This window comes from Meriones unguiculatus, chromosome 10, assembly GCF_030254825.1.
Source record: "Meriones unguiculatus strain TT.TT164.6M chromosome 10, Bangor_MerUng_6.1, whole genome shotgun sequence".
Classification (NCBI taxonomy): Eukaryota; Metazoa; Chordata; class Mammalia; order Rodentia; family Muridae; genus Meriones; species Meriones unguiculatus.
In genome coordinates, this window is record NC_083358.1 from 78,849,647 (window position 1) to 78,874,009 (window position 24,363).

Consider the following 24,363-nt stretch of genomic DNA (forward strand, 5'->3'; position numbering starts at 1 on the left):
AATACTCATACACATGAAATAAAAGGAAATCTTACAAAAAAAAAAAAAAACTTCTTCCAGCTGGGTATGTATGCACACCTGTGGTTTGATTCCTGATTTTGTTTTGCATCTTTCATCCCTTTAAGAAAAGCTACTGATGTAAAACAAACGCAGTGGGCTTCCTCTGTGCCTGTAACCAGAGTATGTGCTTTTACAGAAACTGAAGACATAGAAAGAACCAGCCTGGGACTCGGGAGGCAATTTGGTGGTTAAGAATACTTACTGCTCTTTCAGAGGACCCCGGTTCGATTGCCAGCACCCACACTGTGCCTCACAACTATCTGTAACTCCCGTTCCAGGGCATCTGATGCCCTGATGCCTGCTCTGACCTCACCTCTGAGGGGCACTTATATACACCCAGGCACACATACACACACACATCTATATACACACAAAATGAGTATTACAAAAACCAAGTTCATACAATCCATCATTTATTAAGAGTGGGCCTCGGCTTACCCTATCTAAGCAGAGAACCAAGAACTGATGACAAGAGCCCCAATCATACGGCTCACTTTTCCAGTGTTCACACTGTGAGTCCCTCATCTTCTAATGTATTTCACTGAGTCTTCTTGACTTTGTATTGCCATCGACCACAGGGCTGTCAGATAAATGACTAAGTAGCAATGGCTTCCTCAATCAGTAAGCAAAATTCTACAGGGAACAAGTGCCTTCCTTAAGTCCTCACAGACTTGTTGGGGGGATGTGTATGGAGAGGAGATGGGAGAGGGATGGTCTTCGTCCTTCTGGTTGAGGCTCAGGACTGCCAGCTGGGTCACACTTATCCCAGGGTTGTTTGATATTAAAGAATGGATTTATTCATTTTGAAGTATAAGGCACCATTCATGAGCCCCCCCCCCAGTGTTATTTCAGTGTTAACTAGAATATTAAAACCACAAAACTCCTTTAAACAATCATGCTATCTTGTACTTAAGGCAAAAGTCTGGGCTCCTGCTTTCCTACTAAGTAGACTTAGGCACTTGCCCTTATATGCTAATTAAACAGATAAGAGTGAAAGCAGAGAGAGGTTTAATCAATACTTTGGATGTAAGAAAAAAAAAGGGACTTCAAGTTCATATTCAAGGTACAAACACAAGTTTAATGTTTAAATAGGGGTCAGATTTGGGCAAGAGGTTCTTATAATTAAGGAGTGTAGGCCAGGGCATAGTCTCATTAGTAATTTTCTGATTCTAATTCTGTAAGAGGGCACAAATTGGTCATTTCTCTTGCTCAAGGAGATCCATTTGGTTCTCCCAATATGACCGCTTCTTCTCTGGGCACTTTCTTGCCTCATCAGATAGTTGCCATCTTCCAGAGGTGTCCATCCGGGTGGTTTGGCTAGTCCTGGAACTTAAGGCCTCTGCAGGTTCAGGATCCTGCAGGAGTATAGCTGTTTCTTTAGTCTCGAAGCAGGTGGCATAGGTTGAGCAGGGAATGAGTCTCACACCTTTGCACAGTCTTGAAGCAGGGGCGCCCAAAGGTCTCCAGCAAAAGCAGTTTCCAAGTGCCCGCTGTATTACTCTGCTGTCAAAAGGAAAGTCTTAGTAACTGAGCATTTCTTATTTATTTATTTATTTTTATTTATTTTTTTAATTTTTCATCAATTGCACTTTATTCATTCTGCATCCCCCATAAGCCCCTCCGTCCTCCCCTCCGAGCATTTTTTTTTCAATGCAGTTTATTCAGGAACCTTGAACAATCCTCGGACCCTGGGGAAAGCCAGCCCACAGCTTAAATAGCCTCTGGGTAGCCAACCCCAGCGTGCCACGTGGGCAATGCAGATAGGTCCACATACATGGAAGCAAGCCAGATCCTCAGCCTTAGCCAAATGTGGAATTGTTCGTGACAGAGAGCACTCACCATCGGGAAGGTGGAAGGTGGAAACCAGCTCCATCTTTAAGGCATACCATTCCGCAGCTCTCTACAGTTCCCCCTTTTTGTTTTACACGCATCAGGCAAGAGTAGAGGTCTGATCTCTGATATTAGAAATAAATTGGGACTTTGTACCAATGTTCATTTAGGTGTCATCCACCCAAAGAGCATCAGACCCATCCGATACCTTTTTCTCAGAGGCGGGACCTGGGGCATCAACCCACATGCAACCAGACATGCTCTTCTCTGGGTCCAAAGTGGCTGACCCTGAGTGCAGTGCTTAGCCTCGCATCCTGAGCATAACATTTTAACTTTTTATGGTATCCAACCATGCTTGGGGAGAATGTCCTGCTTCAATGGCTGTAAAGGCCTGAATGATCATGGCTGTATCACACTGTTGTGAGACTCTAATCCTGCATATATACCACAGGCAAACCAAGGAGACCAACACCAGAAGGCCTGCTAACGCTCCCATGCCCGCCCATTCCTTCAGATGATTCATGGTTGCAGCAATCCATGTTGATAATCCTGTGGCTAGTCCTGCGTCCACTCTGGTAGAATTTACTGTGACAATGGCCACTCTCAGCTGCTCCATCGTAGTATCGAATTCTCCAGTCCAATTACCTAAAATATAGCTCGACAATTGTTTAGACAGATTTGCAGCACAGGAAAATTCTCATGTTATATGCTAGTGACTCAAAGTCCAGCATATTTTCATTGACAGCCAAGTTGAGCGATTTGCCATAGGGTATCAATTTGCTCCTGCACGAGGTCAATCCTCTGATTGAACACCATCAAGCTTCCTTTTAGTTGAGCATTAATTCCTTTATGTACAACTAAGGCATGAGCTACATTGGCTAAATGATTGTTCAGGGTCTGAGCAGTCTGCCCAGTATGACTCATGGCTAATGCCCCGGTGGTAGCTCCAACAGCCTCCAATGAGATGGTAGTAACAATAGTGGCTGTAGTTCCAAGATCCCTTTTCTGTCTGAAGAGAGTCATAGCGTGAGGGGCATCAACGGGCACAGGCACCCAGTGAGGCATGCGAGTAACCAGTGCATACCTAAATTTATTAGCATTCCAGCATTGGGCAAAAAAGCAAGTATCATTACCACAATTACTTGGCTCTATCTGGCTAATAATGAATAAAAATGGGGGATATAGACAAACAGGTGTGGGCTTATAGGAAATATTATGAGAAGCCTTAACCCCCTCGTTGGTACATCCTGTGTCAGTTCTAGAACTAGCAGTGGTGGTGTCCGAGGTCTGAGTAGGTTCAGGAGACCATTGCCCCCAGGGGCGAGACGTGCTCCATGCCAATTTACTAACTCCATGTTTTCCTCCAATTTTGAAAGTCATTTAAGGTTCTTAAATTATTTTTTTCCCTTTTTTCTTAAAATTTTCATCAATTACACTTTATTCATTCTGCATCCCCCCATAAGCCCCTCCCTCCTCTCCTCCCAATCCCACCCTCCCTCCTCCCTCTGCTTGCATGCCACTCCCCAAGTCCACTAATAGGGGAGGTTCTCCTCTCCTTTCTGATCTTAGTCTGTCAGTTCACATCAAAAGTGGCTGCATTGTCCTCTACTATGGCCTGGTAAGGCTGCTCCCCCCAGGGGGAGGTGATTTATTTATTTATTTATTTATTTTTATTTTTTTAAATTTTTCATCAATTACACTTTATTCATTCTGCATCCCCCATAAGCCCCTCCCTCCTCCCCTCCGAGCATTTCTAATGGCACTCAAGCACATGACATTAATTCAGTAGAATGGATAAAATTGTCTAAAGCTAAGCACAAATACTCAGATTAGTAGTCATAAGGTATGACCTCAACATTTGGAGTTTGACCTTTAGCTGACTATATTTCTGAGATCAACTTCAGTAAAAACAGTGTACAGAACACCATTTTAGTCAACCTGGACACAACTGTATTACAAGCTTAATAGTAGTAACAGGTCTCTACTCCAGGGTAATGAAACTTAAAGCAATTAAAAGAAAATGCTGGCACATCCCTTGGCAATCTTTTCAAACTCTCCTTACTGGCCTGAGGTGAAGTTCGTGTTTGACAGAGACGATCACCCAGTCCAGGTAAAAGCTGAAAGTGAGAACTGCTTCTCGGTGGGATCTTTTACACTTGCTGCTCACGGTCTGCGCAAGTCACTATGTGAAGACAACATGGCATCCTTGTCTGTGCACACTTTCAGTTCGTCAGGCTCATATTCTCTGTCTCATGACCTGATGGTGAGAGCATTCTCTTCTCTATGCTACAGCAAATCCTATTGCATAGAACACACACACACACACACACACACACACAAACAAACACATATACACAAACATAAACACACACATACAGACACAAACACATACATACACACACACATACAGATACAAACACACAAACACACACAAATGGACACACAAACATTCACACACACACAAACGCATGCCTGCACTAATGCATACACTAACACACATGCACATATACACAAACACACACATACACACATGCACAAACATACACACATGCATCAACACAAGCACACACACAAACACACAATCATATACACACATACACAACCACACAATAATATACACACATACACAAATGCAACACATTCACACACATGCACAAATACACTCTCATACACACATACACAGATGTTCTCAAGACCTCACTGGTTAGGCACTGGCTTAGAAGCACAAAGGGATCCACCAAAGGGATGCTGGGCTAGCCATCTACATGATCTGGAGCATTTCTTTTCTTCCTTGTTATATTCGTATTGAAAGAACCTAATAATAAGTGTAATTATGTTTAGATCTTAGTAGAGTGGGTTCTGAGCTGTTGGTGAAGCATTCCTTTAGGATACGATGGGTCTTGGAAACACACATTCCTCTCCATGCTCAGGCTGGGTGCAAGGAAAGTCCTACTTTGCTGACGTTCAGAAACACAAATGTGTCAAGACAGATTGAAGAGGAAGCTTTTCGGTTTTGGTTGGAGATGTCGCGCAAGGGTTATAAAGCAGGCGTACTTAATGATAACCATATGTCACATATTAAGGCAGGCAAAACCGAACATTTGCATTCCTTCCTGAGAGAGTGAAGTTTTATAGGCCGAAGTGCAGTTGGTAATAGGATTTGAGGGTCCTAGGGACAGACACAAAGTAGCAAAGCAGAGAGAGGTGTTAGCCCCTGGTTTGTCTAGACCTTCTCCCAAGGGAGTTACCACGGCTTCTTTTGTTCTTTACTGAGCGTTGGGGTGAGAACTTCCCTAGCTGAAAACAGAAAACAGTTTTGAAGGCTTGCTTTTCTCCTGCTAATCCTTGACTTAAAATGTCTACTTTTATTTTCTTCATATTCGGAGGGAAAGACATATTGGTAAAAACCTGTCTCCTCTCTTCTCCCCTCCCCTCTCCTCACTTCTCTCCCTTTCCCCTTCCCTCCTTTCTTCTCTCTCTCTCTCTCTCTCTCTCTCTCTCTCTCTCTGAGTGTGTTTGAATCCTCTTTTATCTCCTTATTGATTAAAAGTAACCAGGCTCCTGTTGTCTAAAGCTGTTTTGTCAAGAGCTGTAATCACAGATTGACCTCATTGTAGGACACAGCGTGTTGACATGTGCATTTGGCAATGTGCATGTGCAAGAAAGAGAAGATATATTTCTATGCAGAAGTATGCATTTGAAGCTTAGTATGGTTCCTTTTTTCGATATAAACATTTTGGAAGTTCATTTTAATTCTGTCATTGAAATGCATGATTTTATCCACATGATGATAACACTTTTGTTTACTTCATTTCCTCACACTGGGAGAACTGAGTCCTTTTGCAGGGCTAAAGAAGATTCTCATATATATGAAACTGCTTAAGAGGTCTCTAGAAGGATGGCACAAATGATATATTTACTATAACACTAGGAATATTGTTCGCTAAAATTACAGGGATTTTCTCTAAGTTTCGAACTTGTATCCATTTAAATAATTAACTCAGAGAAGAGACAACCAGTTATGAAAATACTCTGTGACAAGGAAAGCACCTGCCACCTGGCCATTCCTCAGAGAAAATTTGGCAAAAGGCACTGACACTTCTGTAGATTTTTATTTTTAGATCCTAAGAATAAAAGATTAATTTGAATTTGTGTATATGTGTGTGTTTGTGTGAGTGTATGACACATGGGTGTGAGCACACACAAAGGCCAGAATAGGGTATGGGGTTCCCTGGAACTGGAGTTGCAGTTGGTTTATGCTGTGGGTTCTGGGAACCAGATATGTGTCTTCTAGAAGAGCAGCAAGTACTTTTTTAACCAGGGAGCCGTCTCTCCAGCCTTCGTGACTGCCTTTTTAATGCTGTGCATACATTGCTACTTTTCTCTTCATTCCTAAATCAAGAAGCTTCTGGATTCTTCTCATTCAGCTCTTAAGTTTTTGCTGGTTGCAAATAGCAGTAGGTGAAGGCAGACATTGCTGACAAGAATTTTCTGTGAAGCACTTATGTCATAAATGGCATGGCTTACACAAAACATATAGACCATGGGCATAAGTGTGGGCCGTGTAAAAGGAAATGAACCCAATTATCAGGAAGAAATCTGCAGTGTTTTCTATTTTGGTGATTTGCACTGTTGGGGAGCAGAATAGCAGAGAAGGCTTCTGATTCTGAAATAAACGTGAAATAAATCTTGAATCTCCTCCCACCCTCAAGTAATCATATGACCTAAGAAACCTTCTAGGCATCTTTCTTTATAATGACACATCACACATCATTCTTTATAGTCTTACTATGGATATTATCTGATGCATATGGCTCCTTTAGATCTTTTTTGGCCCACAATAAACACTTGATAAATATTACCTACAATTATTTGCTTCATGCACAGGTTGGAGCTATTTCTTTGGCTCATTTTTTAATACAGTTTATTCTGAAAAAAAAAGCTATGTTTACATAAGAATATTTGTATATTTCATGTGTGAGACTTCATATTTTATTTTCGTTGATTTTTTTATTTTTCGTTATTTTTTTATAGTAAAAAGAAAAATATTTTTTTTGTGTGTGCTCTTCATTGTGCCTTGTTTAACATCTAGCTGTACTTAAGCAATGCAGCGAGAAACCCGGAGGGGAAAATCCCACTGGGATTTAGCATTAGCTGAAAGCAGCAAAAATAATTTCATAGAAGAAGCATTTTAAAGTGAGTCACAATTCAGTTCCTGCAGCATTGCAGATGGACTCAGGGCATTCTGCCATGGGCACGGCTTTCAGGAAGGATGTAGCACTAGGCATCCTGGGAAGGAGAACAGTTCCACACCAGCCACACCATGAGGTACTTCCGAAGAATCAGAGCATGGATTTTGGATGTCTAGATTTCAGCCACGCCTTTCAACTCTTAAACATCTGTGTGACTTGGAAGTCTGTAACCATTGTGGTATTGGGACTGATGTGGGATAATTCAGTTCTTCGGTTTCCAGGGTTCCTGTGTGTAAGGCACTTAATGATGTGCAAGCAATCATATATTTGAAAATCCCTGAGAAAATATTCCCAATTCCATTACCTGCCCATCATCACAAATCTTAAAAACAGCCTTGATGGAGTAGGCCAAGATTCCCTGCCAAGAGTAGCCTTCTTCCAGGGAAGGGGGCTGTGCAGTCTTCTAAGGAGAATGTCATCAAACCTAAAAGAAAACAGACCTCATCAAACTCAGCTCTCATATGCAGGCATGGGAATTAAATCTCTCTTTAGGCTCCTTTTCTCTTTGGTTAGATATTATGCCACAAGAAAATTTACAATAGTTATATAAATGTCTTGAACACTAACAGAAGTTTATTGTCATTATTATGTTAAGGTTTAAAAGTTAGAATATTTATCCTAGCCTGGGGTGATGGCGTAATTCTGCCTTTGGAACAGCCTCCAGACTTTTCACGAGGCAAATACAGCTGATTTTCCCAGGACCAGATTTGTGGAGACTGTGGGAAGATGAAAAACTGAAAACAAAGTCTCCATCCAAAGAGCTATCATCTTTACCAAGATATTCCAGTCTGGTATTATGTCAGCTGGTTTACATTTAATAATGTTTTCCCCAGATCACTAGGAGTACAAAATTTGCATCCGCCAAGTACACACCTGCCAACGAATGCCTTCCCTCTCTTCAAAGCATCTTATTCTCTCAACATGAGGCTGAATGACTGTAGTGACCCCGACTCAGTGTTCTTCCGCTGAGTCATCTGAAAACTAACAGTAAAGAAAGGAACCCAAGGAGCTTCAGTTTCATCTAATTTTAAATTTCTTTCCTTTTCTTTCTTTCCTTCTTTCTTTCTTTCTTTCTTTCTTTCTTTCTTTCTTTCTTCTTTTTCTTTCTTCCTTTTTCTTTTTTTTCTTTTTTCTTTTGTCTGGCTGTTAGGCTCATTATCAGTTCACTGAAAACCCAATGTAAAAGCAAATGGGTAAGGGCTGTGGAGATGGCCCAATGCATAAAGCACTGCTATACAAGCTGAGGACCAAAACTAGGATCCCTAGAACCTCATAGGCATGATGGCCCCTGTAATCCCAGTACTGAGGAGGCCCAGATCCAGGAGCCCAAGGACAAGCAGATTCACTAGGTTACGTTGGAAAACATTCAGTTCAATGGGCCTCTTCTACCACCATAAATAAAATAGAAAGTGGAGTGCTGATTGAGCAAGACCCCCTACATCAACCTCAGCCCTCCAGATCACACATGCTCATGCAACCCACTCATGTGCCCACCCATACACATGTGAACACCCTTGCACACAACACTCAGGCACGGGGAAAAAAACATCTAAAATGGCTAACAGTAGACTTTTGCATAGTGTAAATTCATCTTTGAATCGGCTGAAGATTGGGAATAAAGCAGTAGTGGCCATTTTTTACTTTCATGGTTCTTGTACGTACAGGGTACGTTTCTCGTCAATGTCAACATCCCTAAAGCCCTGTGTGGTTGCCACCTTATGCTGTGAATGACACGTCAGTGTTTTATGATACTGCACATGTCCTAGGCAAGGCTTGTCTGACGTGGAGCATTAACACCCTTGTCTCCCTGTATCTGGTGCATTTGATGTTCTGCCTGACTCACCAAAGGCCTTCTCTTTCTCTTCCAGTCTGACAGCAACGCCAGCTTCCTCCGCGCTGCCAGGGCAGGCAACCTGGACAAAGTTGTGGAATACCTGAAGGGGGGCATTGACATCAACACCTGCAATCAGGTAAGAGAGGGGGGCCGGCTGTGGGCCCTCAGGTGAGAAGCACCGTTATCCAAGCAGAGTCTCAGAGCCCAGTGCTATTTTCTGTTCATATAGATTTACTGAGGTGTCAGAAGGTTAATCTTACATTACCCTGTCTTTGCCACCTTACCAACTTTTGAAGTGTCGGTGTTTGTTTTTAGAAGTACTAGTATAGAAAAAAAAATTGAATGTCAGTGTTTTCCTCTGAAATGATGTGAACCACATGATCTGTAATATTGATTGGCTAAGAATAATGTATTACTCAGTTCAAGGTCATCCTCAGCTACATAGTGAGGTCAAGGCTATCCTGGGCTACATAAGACAGTGTCTCAAACAAAAAAATCACACAACAAAACCTCAAAACAACTCTTTCTTCCAACTGGTTTAGAAATATGCTTAATTCTGAGAATATGTAAAAGTACTACATTAGTTTAAATGAAGGATTTGGAGTGTTCATTAGAGAAAACTATTCATTTTTATATCATTTGTCTCCAAGGTTATTGATATTTTCCTTGTCATTTTGACAAAGATTTTTGTACCATAAGTTTAAGTGTCTAGAAGACTCTAGTAACCACTAAATCACTGTAGTTTATAAATGTTGTTATTTATAGATGTTGTTTTATGGTGTGTGTGTGTTTGTGTGTGTGTGTATCTTTGTCGCCGTGAGTATGACAATAATGGAGAAGAGGTCATGTCACAGATGAGCCAACAGACAGTATAATGAAAAACAAATAATTGTAGCTAATATAATGTTTATAGGAGGTAAATTTTATTATTTGATTCCAAGTTATCTTGCAGTTAATGGCTGGTGTTTTGCTTTTTCCGATGCATTCAATCCACTTTTATTAAATTTCTTGAGCCAAGTTTCCTAAGTTGTGACTTGTGGCCCTTAATTGGGTTAAAGAGCTGAATGTGGGTGTCACAAAACACTGATAACAAGAAAACGTTTTGGAATGTGCAATAACAAAAATTGATTTGAAATCAAACCGTAATGATCTCTCAGTGCTTGCCCTGTTATGAAGCACAACTTCATTTCAACCTTGGTTCTAGATACATACATGAGCACTTCCACCTCTGTGAATGCCACAGAATCCAGTATTATTGAACATGTGCAAAGTTTTCTTTTCATAAAGACATGTAATAGTTTAATTATAAAAACAATGACTTTTAATATTTCCTGACCATCATCTCTCAACATGCAAGTATCAAATGAGTATGTCTTTGGATTATACTGCATGAGAATATTTGTTTTGAAAAATTGCTGTATGAATTCTTGACCTAACTTTCATAAAAAAAAGCATTAAATAAATTTTGGCTTTGGACTAGGGACAGAATTGCCAATGATTTCAGAAACAATACTAAACATATTTCTGCTATTTTCTAATGCATACTCATGTGAAATGAATTGCAAGAATGGGTGAATATAAAAACAGAGTACCAACCAGGTAGTGTCACACACCTTGAATCCCAGGACTTGGGAGGTAGAGGCAGGTGGATCTCTGAGTTTGAGGCCACCATGACCTTCAAAGTGAGGTCCAGGACATTAATGGCCGAACAGATAAAGCCTGTCTCAAGAAGAGCAAACAAAACAAAAAACAAAATCACCCAACAAAATAAATCAAACCAGAATATCCATCAACTCTAAAGACCTCTGTCATCAAATATCAACCAAGATTTAACTTTTATGCAAACATAAGCAAACATACCCATCTCAGCAGTACACAAATCTACTTTCAACTTCAGTAAATGATAAAGTACAAAACTACTTTTAAAAATACATATCCTTATGTTGTATTATTAGGTGATGCTTGACTGATGTACATATTTTATCTTGTTATATATACACTCAATGTTCCATAAAAATTACTTGAGTAGAAAGGGGTTGTAAGTGGAAAAAGTTTAAGGAGCCTTGCTCTTTTTTAAAAAATTGTATTTATATGTATTGCAATTTTTCACTTTGTATCCCAGCTGTAGCCCCTTCCTTGTCTCTTCCCAATCCCACCCTTACTCCCTCTTCTCCACCTTTGCCCTTCTCTTAGTCCACTGATAAGAGAAGGTCCTTCTTTCTACCATCTGACCCTGGCCTGTCAGGTCTCACCAGGACTGGCTGTATCATCATCCTCTGTGGCCTGGCAAGCCTACACCCCCCAGTGGGGAGGTGAACAAATACTCAGCCACTGAGTTCATGTCGAGCCATTGGCTCATGTTCTGAGCCAATGAGTTCAGGGCTTTTCCCCATTTTTTCCTTCTAACCGATTTGGTGTATCTAGTTTTATATTGAGGTCTTTGATCCACGTGGACTTTAGTTTTGTGCAGGATGACAAATATGGATCTATTTTCACTTTTCTACATGTAGACATCCAGTTAGACCAGCACCATTTGTTGAAGATGCTATCTTTTTTTCCATTGTATGGTTTTGGCATCTTTGTAAAAAGTCAAATATCTGCAGGTGTGTGGGTTTATTTCTGGGTCTTCTATTCCATTCCATTGATCGACCTTTCTGTTTCTATGCCAATACCATGCAGTTTACTATTGCTCTGTAGTACAGCTTGAGATCAGGGATAGAGAAACCTCCAGAGGATCTGTTGTTGAACAGGATTGTTTTAGCAATTCTGTTTTTTGTTTTGTTTTTTTCTATATGAAATTTAGAATTGTTCTTTCAAGTTCTGTGAAGAATTGTGCTGGTATTTTGATAGGACTTGCACTGAATCTGTAGATTGCTTTTGGCAGGATGGCCATTTTCACTATGTTAACCCTGCCAAGCCAAGAGCTTGGGAGATCTTTCCATCTTCTGATATCGTCTTCAATTTCTTTCTTCAAAGACTTGAAGTTTTTTTCGTACAAGTCTTTCATTTGCTTGGTTAGAGTCACACCAAAGTACTTTATGTTATTTGTGGCTATCGTGAAGGGTGGTGTTTCCCTAATTTCTTTCTCAGCCTTTTTGTCTTTTGTATACAGAAGCGCTTCTGGATTTTTTGAGTTGATTTTGTATCCAGCCACTTTGCTGAAGGTGTATATTAGCTGAAGGAGTTCTCTGGTTGAATTTCTGGGGTCACTCATGTATACTATCATATCATCTGCGAATAGTGATACTTTGACTTTTTCCTTCCTGATTTGTATCCCCTTGATCTCTTTTAGTTGGAGTGCAGGGAATCTTATAGAAGAAGTGGGAGATAGAAAGACCTGGAGGAGCCTTGTTCTTCAAATGCCACTCTCAGATACTTTTCCAAAATGCAGTCTGGTTATTTATCACCCCCCAAATTATACCTGCCTAAATTTTTGTCTATTCATTTCTTCCCCAGTTACGTTACTAAACATTTTAAGGAGTCTCCTGGAAGACCTTTTGTGTTACCAGGGAATCCAGGTCTCCTTTAGTGGGTCTTCCTCTTGTTCATAAAAGAATGTAAGACCAAACTGACACAATTATCCAGGATAATTTTATTACAGTTTAAAAGCAAACTTCAGGGAGGTAAGCTGTAAACCTTGACAGCTACCAGGAGGATGCTGTTCAAAGTTAAGCTGGCATGAAGGTCAGCGACATGGTACATAGGAAGCCTATGGCAAGGAGGGGAGATTTGAAAAGAGAGAGAAGCCCAAGACATCCTTAAGAAAAAGAGAAAGAAAAAAAATGGGGGAGAGTTACAGTTTTCTGAGTAACTCAGAAAAATGGGCAGACTACAAGGTTGTGCATTCTGCAAGGGAACAACGCATTATTTTATTAAAAAGATCATTATTCCCCCTGTCTCTATAGCCTGGCTCAAGGTGGTTCTGCCTTCCTGAGGGCTGGCCCCTTGCTTAGGAGATTGACATGCCCAACTTGATTAACTCTTAACAAACAAGGTAATTCTGTATCTCCACAAAGAGGCACTGTAGTGTGCTATACCTCTATGTCAGTCGCAAGCCAGCTGTTCACATCAGTCAGCGCTGGCTTATATCCCGCATGCATCTCTGGAGTGTACGATGGTGGACAAAGATCCACATCCAGACTCACATCCACTGCATCTTCATGCTCACTTAGCATAGTGACCACAAAGCCCTCGTGCATTGAGCTGTCCCTTGTCTATTCTGGTCACTTTATGCTATTTTATGTTGACATTCTAAAATAAAAACATATTCATGGAGCTTCTAACATATGTAAATTTCCTATGCCGGGAACATCCATAAGAGTAGGGTCATTGGGTTACAGTGACTTCTCTGTTTCCTTTTGAGAATTAGTGGCGGAAGAAACATTGTCATTGATGGAAGGATTTCTCATCCTTTAGGGACCTATGTCTCTTATCACACAGAAACACAGAGACTCGTTTGCTTTCACTGATAACGTGAGGGATAATAAGCATTGAAAGCCCTTGGATTGCGTGATTTTGGGCCATCTGCTGGGGTAGTGTTTGCAGTGAGCAGTCCTGACGAACTAGGACTGTGCTAACATGCATTCACCAAGATCTGCATGCTTGAACTCAAGCCACACAAACAGGCTCCCACTGTTGCCCTTTGCGCCCACCGTCACGCATTTGGAGAGAGGAACTGGCACGGTGGCATGCGGCTCTTAGCTGCTGCCTTTGCTGTAGATTAGGAAGTCCTTTGCTTGAATCCAGGAGACTTGGCTCTTCTGCTTAACATCATGACATAGTAGCGGAACAGCTCTGTGGCTTAGAGGTGAGAAATGTTGATACTGAGCCATACTCTGAGACCAAATAACTTTCTCTCCATGTGTAGATGAAATAAGGTATCAGGTACATCAGATGTTGAATATACCCTTTTCATCTTATTTTCCATTAGGAATAATTTTATCTGATATGCTTCCATTACTCTTTTGAACAAATAATTTGGACTTGAAGTATATTAATTATATTAAGAAAGAAAATCCAGACTCCTATATGTATAAATGTATCCATATCCATGTTTACTCAATAAAATGCCTTAAGAGTTTGAATTTGAAATGTTCTCTATTTTTGAGGTTACCTTAGGTTCATTAAGTTAATTAAATATACTCCCCAATTTTAATATCAATTAATGCACTTTTTAAGTTGGCAGCATATTAATAAATAGAAAATATGATTGTTACCTCATTCATGGAAATATTAAATAAACATTTCATAGTTAATGCCCAAAATAGCATTAAGTAAAATGAAATAAATCTATTTCAGACCAAATTCAGGTCATCTTAAAGTAATTATATAACAGATCAAAGGTTATTAATTTTATATTTTAGGTGCCATTTTAGGAGGAAGTTATCTCTTAACAGTGAAAAGTTTTAAACAGTCTAGCATATTTCTTCTAGTGGCCACCTATTCCCTAATGTCTCACCTTAAAAGAATATTTATTTCTCTGAGACATGATATCATAAGCCATAGGTTCAAAGACAAGTTCTGTAGCTTTGGAGAAGTTATTTCAGTTCAGAAAGTGGCATTTCTTTATGTGTAAACACTGTAAAAACATATTCAATCTTTCTTTCCCAAGGATGCAGTGAACGTTAAACTATGAATTAGGAAACTAAAACATGATTTTATAAGGTTCCTACAGTCTAATTATAACTACTGTATATAATCAATGAAGAAATTATAACTGACTTCCACAAAACTACGGGACTGATTGTTTCAGTTTTATCACTCAGATTTAATCAGTTGTAAAGTAAATGTTGTTGTCTGTGGTTGATGCATCATCATCATCATCATCATTATATTATTATTATTATCATTATTATTAAATGTACATTAATTACGAGTTGTAAATTAACGTGAGCAATATCAATTAAGGAGTTACTGTGCATCAAGTTTTGTGCCCTGGGTCTTATGTGTCATGTTTTATCAATCAGCTGAGATAAAACCTTGTGAAATTTCGGGTTTACTGAGTTTACTGACAAAGAAAATGAATCCACGATGCTTAAGTGATTGGGGTCACCCACATCTGTGTGTCATGTCCAAATTTTACCTGCCACAGGACATCTTGAGTACGTATTTGAGCTCCCTTTTCACATCAGACAGTGGTAGGATCCTTATCCTGAAGATTGGACCTAACTAATAATTTACCATTATTAATAAAAAAGATTATTTATTTATTTATACTCAGATTAATGTAATGGGTAAAGGAATTCCTAAAAAAAAATCATCAGAAATCCTACTATAGTTACGACGAATTCCACTAAAATTCAAATAAAATGTAGAACTGAATATAATTTAAAACTACATATGAGAATGGCAGCGACAGCCATTGAAGCCAAAGTTTCCCTGTCTCTAATTATGTGACATTCACATACTATGGTGTTGGGACAAAGAAAAGAAAGAATATCCTCTGTTTTTCTTCTAAGCTGGGCTTCCTGGGAACATTGTGACACACCATATAAAAATTAGGGCTCTCTGTACCGTGTTGTATTTCTCAATGAAAGACAATTTGGGCTGTACCGGCATTCCAAAAACATCACATGTGTTGGTGTGCTAACAGTCCTTAAACTGAAATTAGTATCAGATTTTCTTCAAAAAGTCAGATGGGTCTTATAACTATCATGTGAACTTTGAAATTTAATTTAAAATACACCTTCGTTTGTAATAATTTAAAGAAACTGGAGGGCTGGGGCATCTGAGCTTTGTGATGAAGTAGGTACTTAAAGAACATGGAGGAAATTAACAAATTTGACCCACGAAAACTCCCTAAAAACTTCAAGCTTTTCTTTTTCTTTTCCTGATGAGTGTAATTATGGTCATTAATTTGTTATCTTTAAAAAAATCTGGACTAGAATTTATTAGTCTTCTTAGTTTTCCTCTATTAAGAAGACAATTAACCCTAACATTCACTCCTTTACTGAAACTCATAAATATGTTTCCTTTAAAATATTTATTTAGTAATTGTGTCTGAACTGATAATTTACTGTTATAAACAAGGCTAGCAAGCATGTAGTAAAAATAAACTCTGAAACTAAAATCCATAAATATTTATAGCCAGCTTAAATATCAATAAAAGTCCCACTAGGTTCACATACTTTTACCATTTATCAAATTCATTTGTTTCACTACAGTGACTTCAAAATAAAGGGCTATTGCTTGGCACCCCTTGAATGTAATCTTATACATCGCACCAAAGATCAACAGTTTTTAAAATGCCCTGATTTGGGATTTGGAATCGCTGCCAGCAACTTTTAGCAGTGAAGACCCAAACTTATCACTTTAACCCTATGTTTTCTTTCTCCAAAGCAGAGTGCAATCTTAAAACAGCATTTTAGGGCAATATTAATGCTTCTATAATAGCAAGCCTTCAGCTTCAAGACAACATACTCAACAATCACTTCAGCAGATGTTTTCTTAGTGTGATTCAGACAATTTTTGGAAGTCAGGTTAAAAATATGGGTGCCAGAACCCATTCTCTCTCTCTGTCTCTCTCTCTCTTTTCGGCTAAGGGACCATGGACAATCTACTTCCTCATGACTGAATTTATCATAACAGCCTGAGGTCAGGGTTGTAGGTGACTGGAGGAAATGTTTGAAAAAAATCCTAGTAGAATCAAAACTCCATGAATATGATTGAATATGACAATCCACATCAGAATAATGCAGTCATCTCATCTTTGTCCTTCACATACCTGTTAGCAGAAGCAGTAGTATTTTCATAGGCAGGACAGAATCTTAAATGGCATGTGTGTAGCCTGTGCCACCAGAGAGGAAAGCTTATACTTAATTGTAATTTGGTAACAGTTCCTATTTACCTGGGTTGTGCTAAACCAAAATGTTTTTCTGCAACTAAAATCTTTCTCCCAAATGCCATTAGGATCCATCTGGTTTGGACCTGAAAAATTCCAGGAACAGCAATACTAGTCTTGGAATTAATAAGAGCAATTAAAAATAATTGAATTCATGGAATTATTGAACTACGGCATATACAATAGTTCTATGACTAGTTAAATTACACACAAACTTACTTGTAAAATATAGCTAAATAGCAATATGGTTGTCATAGTTCGCTTTCTACTGCTGTGATAGCACTGGCCCCAGTGGGCTGGGCCCTCCCACATCAAACATTGATTAAGGAAATGCCCTGTCGGTTTGCCAGTAGATCCGTCTGATGGGGGCATCTTCTCAGTTGAAATTCCCTCTTCCTAGATAACCCTATCTTGTGTCGTTAACAAAAACTAACCAGGATACATCTTTAATAGAAAACAAAGGCTTCCTCCCCTATAGTAGATGATGTTAATTCAAGTTTGAAATAAGTATGATCTGTCTAATCTTTTGAATTTCAGCATTGATATTTATTCAGTAGTAGGCAATTTTGGCAGACATTCATTAAGTACTCATCCAAAGCACTAAAAAGTTTTGACTGTATTTGCGCCTACTGGAACTAAGGAAGAGGTTTGAAATATGATGACTCTTTCATTTTGGAAAGAGGGTAGGGGTGACCTTATTCAAATTATTTCTGTGGCTGTGCTCTTAAGTACTGTCTGCATGATTTAGATTGGAATGGAACACTTTATATTCTGGGAATTCTCTTGAGTCCTCTCTTCCTGTGACCAAAGGACACGGGTTGATTGTGATGCTTGATTTCCCAGCAGCCACCCATTTCCCTAACTCGCTTCAGCTGTCATAAGCACAGCATTCTTTTCTTCCAATCCGATATCAGGCACAGCACTCATTCATCTGTTTATTCAAGTACATTTTTGGTGCTGAGGATGCCATAGGTCAGAAAGAAGTAAGACCTCTGCTGTCTTGAAGTTTACAATCTGAGCCCTCAAATGAGAGTGACAAGAGCAAGGGAGTTAGTAGGACAATGGCTTTAAGCATAGACTCAAAGATTTGACTTCTTGGTCCTCAGTTGGTAGACATCAATTGGTAGGGAAGGATTATGAAGTGTGGCTTATTGGAGGTGGTATGCCATTAGGAACCGGCTTTGAGATGTCAAAGGACTTGCATCATTCCCAGTGCCCTCTTTCTGCTTCCTTCCTATGGAGGATGAAATGAGCTCTCAGCTGAGAAATGCCTTCACTCAACCGTCATTGACTCTAACCCTCTGAAATCACAAGTCCAAAGAAACACTTTCTTTTAGAAGATGTCTGGGTCATGTTTTTGTTTTTTTGTTTTTTTGTTTGTTTTTTTTTTTGTCGTTGTTGTTGTTTTGTTTTTTGTTTTCTTTTTTTTTTTCACAGCAATAGAAAAGTAACTTATGCGTATTGGAAGAGGAAAAGCAGTAAAGTGAGTTAGGTATGCTGGTACATGCCTTTAATCTCAGCACTTGGGAGACAGAGGCAAGTGGATATCGTTGAATTCAGAGCCAACTAGAAATACATAAAAAAGATCCATATCAAAAAAGGGAAAGAAGTAAAAGAAAATAAACAAAAGCAATAAAAAAATGCGGAGAAGAAGCATACACCAGGAGAGGAAAGAATGGAAGGAGAGTAGTGTGTCATGGCTGACAAGATGGTCCAATGAATAACCAACAGAACTGAGCATGAACCCAGGCACTGTTTTCAGAGAGTACATTGCTCAAGTCTTGATAAAGAGCCTCCTACTCTCAGAGGACACATGGCACTAGTCTTACTGAGGAGCGCCACAGAACATGGTGATGTGTGCACGGACCAGCAGAGAGGTCAGCCTGCCTGAAATCAAATGAGGTTGGGGGAGAGGAGTGGGCTACACCAGACAGTGTTAGCATTTGTAGGTTATTTCTTGTAGGTTACTTTTAAGAAATAACCTTTGGCTTTGGTTCTAAATAAGAAGAAAAGTGATTAGAGAATTTTTTTTTAAAGAAGTGATAGAAACTGGCTTTACTAAGGTTCAGTAGTTGCACCCACATAGAAGGGAGCAAGGACAGCCTAGGAAAAGATCTTAAATTACTTTAGGTAAGACATGAGGTGTTCTAGACTAGGGCACCAGGCAGAAGTGGTGAGCCCTGTTTGGCTTCCAGGTAGAATTTAGAGACAGAGTTGTTCGTCAGTGGCTGTGGGAGTTTCTACACACACCAAGGGCAGGCAGAGTGTTGACCCCCGTGGGGCAAGACTGAAATCTGGCTCAACGATTCAGTAGCTGATGTTGGTTCCGACTCCAAGAGTCTGACCCAGGAAGGTCAGTTTAAGCATATTTAAGGGTAGCATATACTTTTAGGGAAAAGTTTCTTGGTGATAATTAATTCAATCCCATATACGCAACAAAACTTAAGACATAATTACATTGAAACTCTTTTTAAAGTACGTATGTCCTTTTCTGTAAAGATGGGTTCTATTAACTGAGAAACAGTGCTCAGGATAAAGGTATATGGAGGATGACTGAAATAAACATAAGAGTCTTGGGGAGCCAGGTGTGGCCTGGCCTTACTAACATGACAGAGGTCACCAGGCTACTAACCTCATCCACTCCCAGCCTCCCGGGCAGAAAACAGGTTACACATGTCTTCAAGAGACAGCCCTGCGTTGTTAACATTCCTGCTTTCCCCAGTGCTTATCTGTGAGTGCAAGGACCATGTGCCCACCTACAAATGGATTTGACACAAGATGATGGCAGAAAGGAGGGTGAAAAATGAAGTTTGGGGTTGCCATGAGAAAAATGAGGGTTAATTTTTCATGAACTGTGATGGAGAGGTCTGTGTGATGAGAAGTTTGAAGGAGTATTGGAGGCAGTTTTGAATATTTTAAGTTTGTCTATGTGGTATCCAACGTTAGGTAGTTATACACATGAGTATGAAGTTCAGAAAAGAAGCTTTGGCCAGAGATAGAAACTTCAGATCAGTCAGTGCATAGACAAAACCAGGGAACTGGATGAGATTATCAAAAGGGTATTTATGAGTAGCCGTGGACAGTTGAAGGTGTTTGAAAGCCAAACTTTAGGACACATAGGGAGTGAGAATGGGAAAGAGTGTGCAAAGATGTAGAAGGGAAACGTGGAGAAATTTATGTTTTGGAAGCCAAATAAAAATGTTATTTTCATTTGGTGGCCAACTTTGAAAATACTGTTGACCAAATAAGCCAGGAAACTGAATAATACCTGGGGCATTGTGGTAGGAAGAGATGATTTCATGAGAGTAATTTCAATGGAGGGTGTAGTGAAGTCAGGTGAAGTTCATTCAATGGTCAGGCCAAATATTCCTTCAAGGACCCTTTCTATAAAGCACAAAAGAAACAAGGGAGTACCTGGAAGAAGAAATGAGCTTGAGAGGTATTTCTCTTTGTATGAAAAAAGCTATAGCATATTTGTTTCATAATTGAAAAAGGTTGGCCAGGAAAGAAAATAAATCAACAATTTAAGGAAGAGATAGGTGGAAACTAAAGAGATAGAAGAATAGCCAAAGGTTCCTTCATTACTTGGTAATGTGATCAGGTCTCCTTGTGGAGCTCCTGTGGGCCCAACCCCCAGGTCTTTCTATCTCCTCCTACTTTCATAAGACTTTCTGCACTCTGCTTAAAGTTTAGCTATGAGTCTCAGCATCTGCTTTAATACCTTGATGGATAGAGTCTCTCAGAGGCCCTTTGTGGTAGGCTCCTGTCCTGTTCCCTGTTTTCTTTTCTTTTTTTTTTTTAATTTTTTTTATCAGTTACATTTTATTAATTCTGTATCCCAGCCATGTCCCGATCCCTCATTCCCTCCCAGTCCCTCCCTCCCTCCCTCATCTCCACCGTGCCCCTTTCCAAGTCCACTGATAGGGGGGACCTCCTCCCCATTCATCTGATCCTGTTTTATCAGGTATCTTCAGGACTGGCTGCAAAGCCCTCCTCTGTGGCCTAACAGGACTGCTCCTCCCTTCAGGGGTGGGGAGACCAAAGAGCCAGTCATTGAGTTCTTGTTAGAAATAGTCCCTGTTCCCCTCACTTTGGGAAACTAATTGGTTACTGAGCTACCACAGGCTACATCTGAGTGGAGGTTCTCGGTTATATCCATACATGGTCCTTGGTTGAATGTCAGTCTCAGAAAAGACCCTGTGCCCAGATATATTTGGTCCCTGTTTTCTGATGTCTATCTCATTTGCCTTTCTGAATGAGGATTGAGCAACTTCCTTAGGGTCCTCCTTCTTACTTAGCTTCTTTAGATATATAGATTTTCCTATGTTTATACTCTATTGTATGTCTAATATCCACTTATGAGTGAGTATATACCATGTGTGTCTTTCTGCTTCTAGGTTACCTCACTCAGGGTGATCTTTTCTAATTCCATCCATTTGCCTGCAAATTTCATGATTTCCTTGTTTTTGATTGCTGAGTAGTGTTGTGCACGTATTTTTAATGATTCTAGGTAGTATGCCTGTGTTTTCTTCTGAAGTCAGGTTCAGGCAGAAGATGTCATTGCTTGTGATTGGGAATGTGGTTTAAGCAAGTATTCATGGCTAAGCTGGAAAAATGCAGTGAACTTAGGATACATGGAAAGAAGCATACATAATATTCCCAAGAACGTGCAGAGAATTTGTTCTGAGAAGAGACAAGATAACCCTGGGGTTAACAAATGAATGGATTCTAGATATCAGAGGTGGGAGTATTGCTGTCATTGGATGCATGGTGGTCAAGGGATTAAAGGAAAGGTCCCATCTTTTGTAATGCCAAGGGACTAGGATGTGATCTTGGAGTGAGTACACAAGATAAAGGAAAAGTATCATCAGCAGAGAAGAATTCTGGAGTCTTAAATATTTTGGTAACCTCACAAATGATTAAGTGGGAGAGCATGACAATGAAGCAAAGTTATACACCAGAGGAGGAGGAATGGGAACTGAGGACACAGGCTGAACACAGCAGGAGGCTTATGAAGAAGGAAGAAGAGTTTGGAAGATAGGATAGAATAATGAGCAAGCACACTGAGTACAGAAGGCAGTGAGTAAGCATCCATAGCTCCAGGTAGCAGCAAGAAAGCTGTGTCATCAGGCTTCAACTAGAACAAGGTTTAGAGGAATATTTAGGGAAGACACTTAGCACAGAGAGATGTTACTGGTCAGGCCACTCATGTGTTAAAGAGCTTGGTATAATTTTTTCAGGAGTGGGAAATCTTAAGAGACAGAATCAGATTGATCTATAGGTCTCTATAGATCTCCACCTTGATCTTTGATCAAACATGTTCTCAACATGCTTCTTGTGGGCGAGGCATGAGGTGGTGAGGCTGCCTCTCCTGTTCTTCATCTTCTATCCTTGGTTGTTTTGTTTGTGCCATTAGAAGCCACCTAATCCTTTAGTAGTAGCTGAGATTTTGCTCACTTGTGTTTGACATTCTTGTTCTTTTTTCCTGACCGCTTTAATATTTTTTTCCATTCTGAAGAAGTTTCCTCTTTCCTTCCTCTCTTTACTTCTTTCTTCTCCAGAGGTGGAATAGAGTACCCCAATTCTAGCCTTTAGTCTCCTGGAATAAGAAGTGTAACAGAAAAAGTTTGTTTTAAATGCTAACTACTTGTGGGGGGCCAATTCCTAGGAATTAAAGAAATGCAAATATTAAAGATAATTTAGCAGTTTCATATTAGAAATAACCATCACACTGACAATGAACATGATCCAGAGCTAAATCGCTAAATCTGTCTGTCTGTCTGTCTGTCTGTCTCTGTGTGTGAATTTCTATCTAATCTCCACGGTCAAGGTCATAATTTCTTTTCCTAGAGGAGACTGTCTGTGGCATGATGTGCTGTTGTAGGTAATGTATGCTGTGTGTGGTGCAGCGATAAGCACAGCACAGACAATTGCCTTTTGTCCCATACTCTACTCCTTTTAAGCCTTCTCCACCAGAAATGAAAGATCTTTGAGGATAGGATAAGAGGTCAGAGCACACACCTTGGGGTAGATGGATGGGCATATGCCTGTGTGTTTATGTCCACACACACCCTACAGAAATTCTTTGTTTAGGGTGCTGGGTGGTGGCTGGCCCTTCAACCTTACTGGATGTACAGTCATTGGTGGGCTGAGTGAAGGGTGTCCCCGCCCCTGAGGAAAAGACTTGTTAGAGAATTCATGGTGTAATAGTTCCTTAGAGAAATAAGGGAAAGTGTGTAATTGTGCCCATGAAGGCTGAGGAGAAAAAAGGGAGGAAACAAGAGCATGTGATGAGGCCGTTGGGAATGAAGTCTTGCATCTAAGACAGCAAGGAGTTTCTCAAAGGATGTTCCTCAAGTTCCTTAGAGTTAGCCATTTGGATAGAAGAACTCAGCATACTGCTAAATGACCTAGAACTGATGCATAATACGTAGCCAATTAATATTCAATAAACAATTGAACACTGTGTGTTAGATCGATTGTTTAACTCATTCTGAATGGTAAATGAGATGTCCGTGGAGTGGGGATCAATAATTGCTGTGGTAGCAAGTGCTATCGACCTTTTCTGCACGCATGCTACATATTCATTATAGTATCGCACACATTGTTGTTCACAGCACACAGCTGTGCTCTAAAGGAAGAACGCCAGGCCTCTACTGCATGGCACAACAACCTGTCACATCGAAGTCACTTTCACTCGGGAGAACAAGCCATGACCATGTAATGGTTGAAGTTAGATAGACTCTCATTAACAAAAGGGGCTAGGTGCAACCTCTAGATTTACTGATGTACAGATTCCAGACAAATGCAATACACTTACCCCTGAATTTTACTAAAAATACTAAATAAATATACTGGTTTCCAGACAAATTGTTGTTCTCCTGAACACGATAAAAATTCTCATCCTTAGGAAGGTTCTAGGCAGATACATACACTGTCTGTTACTGTCAACCTTGATAAATACTTTTAAATCGAGAAAACCCAGGCATTCAGTTCCCTTCTTTTAAACACTTTGCTTGATGTACTAAAACAGAGACACACATATAAGACCTTGTCTAATGGATTATGTCTGTATAAAGGTACAGTGTAACATGCAGAAGAAAGAACGAGAAAGGCTACATATTAGAGGACGAGGAAGGATGAGTTATGAAGGATGACAAAAAGCTAGTTGTTTTCTAGTATCAATTCGGTCATGGAGTTTCCATTCTTAGTGAGAACAAGTGAATAAAGTATATTCAACAGTGAAAGGATACAATTAAAGTGAAGCCCCACAGCCCCCGTTCTGAAGGCCTATTCTCACTGTGTAGATGTTCGCTAATTTGTACAGACTGGTTCTGGTTAGATTTGGTATGTGGTGTTTTTATTTATTTGCATGCTTTTTTAAAATAGCGAAGTTTATAAAATTAAAAAAAGAAGTGAGGAAGCAGTGTGTCATTAATTACCTTCGAACCTTTGAACCACAGCACTTAGTTACAGTGAGGAAGTGATAGCCACGACAATGCCATTCTTTCATCTTTACTTTTAAGTGAAAACTGGCTAAGCTTGGT

At 39.8% G+C, this 24,363-nt stretch overlaps 1 protein-coding gene across 50 annotated transcripts in view; it reads left to right on the plus strand.

Annotated features, from left to right (window-relative positions):
- Positions 1–24,363, plus strand: part of Ank2 (ankyrin 2) — a 559,246-nt gene that overhangs the window by 362,237 nt on the left and 172,646 nt on the right. For all 50 annotated transcript variants that reach the window (XM_060392739.1, XM_060392726.1, XM_060392734.1 and 47 more), the window contains one exon: positions 9,011–9,112. In XM_060392739.1, the coding sequence (XP_060248722.1) occupies positions 9,011–9,112 (102 nt within the window). The remainder of the gene's footprint in view (positions 1–9,010; positions 9,113–24,363) is intronic.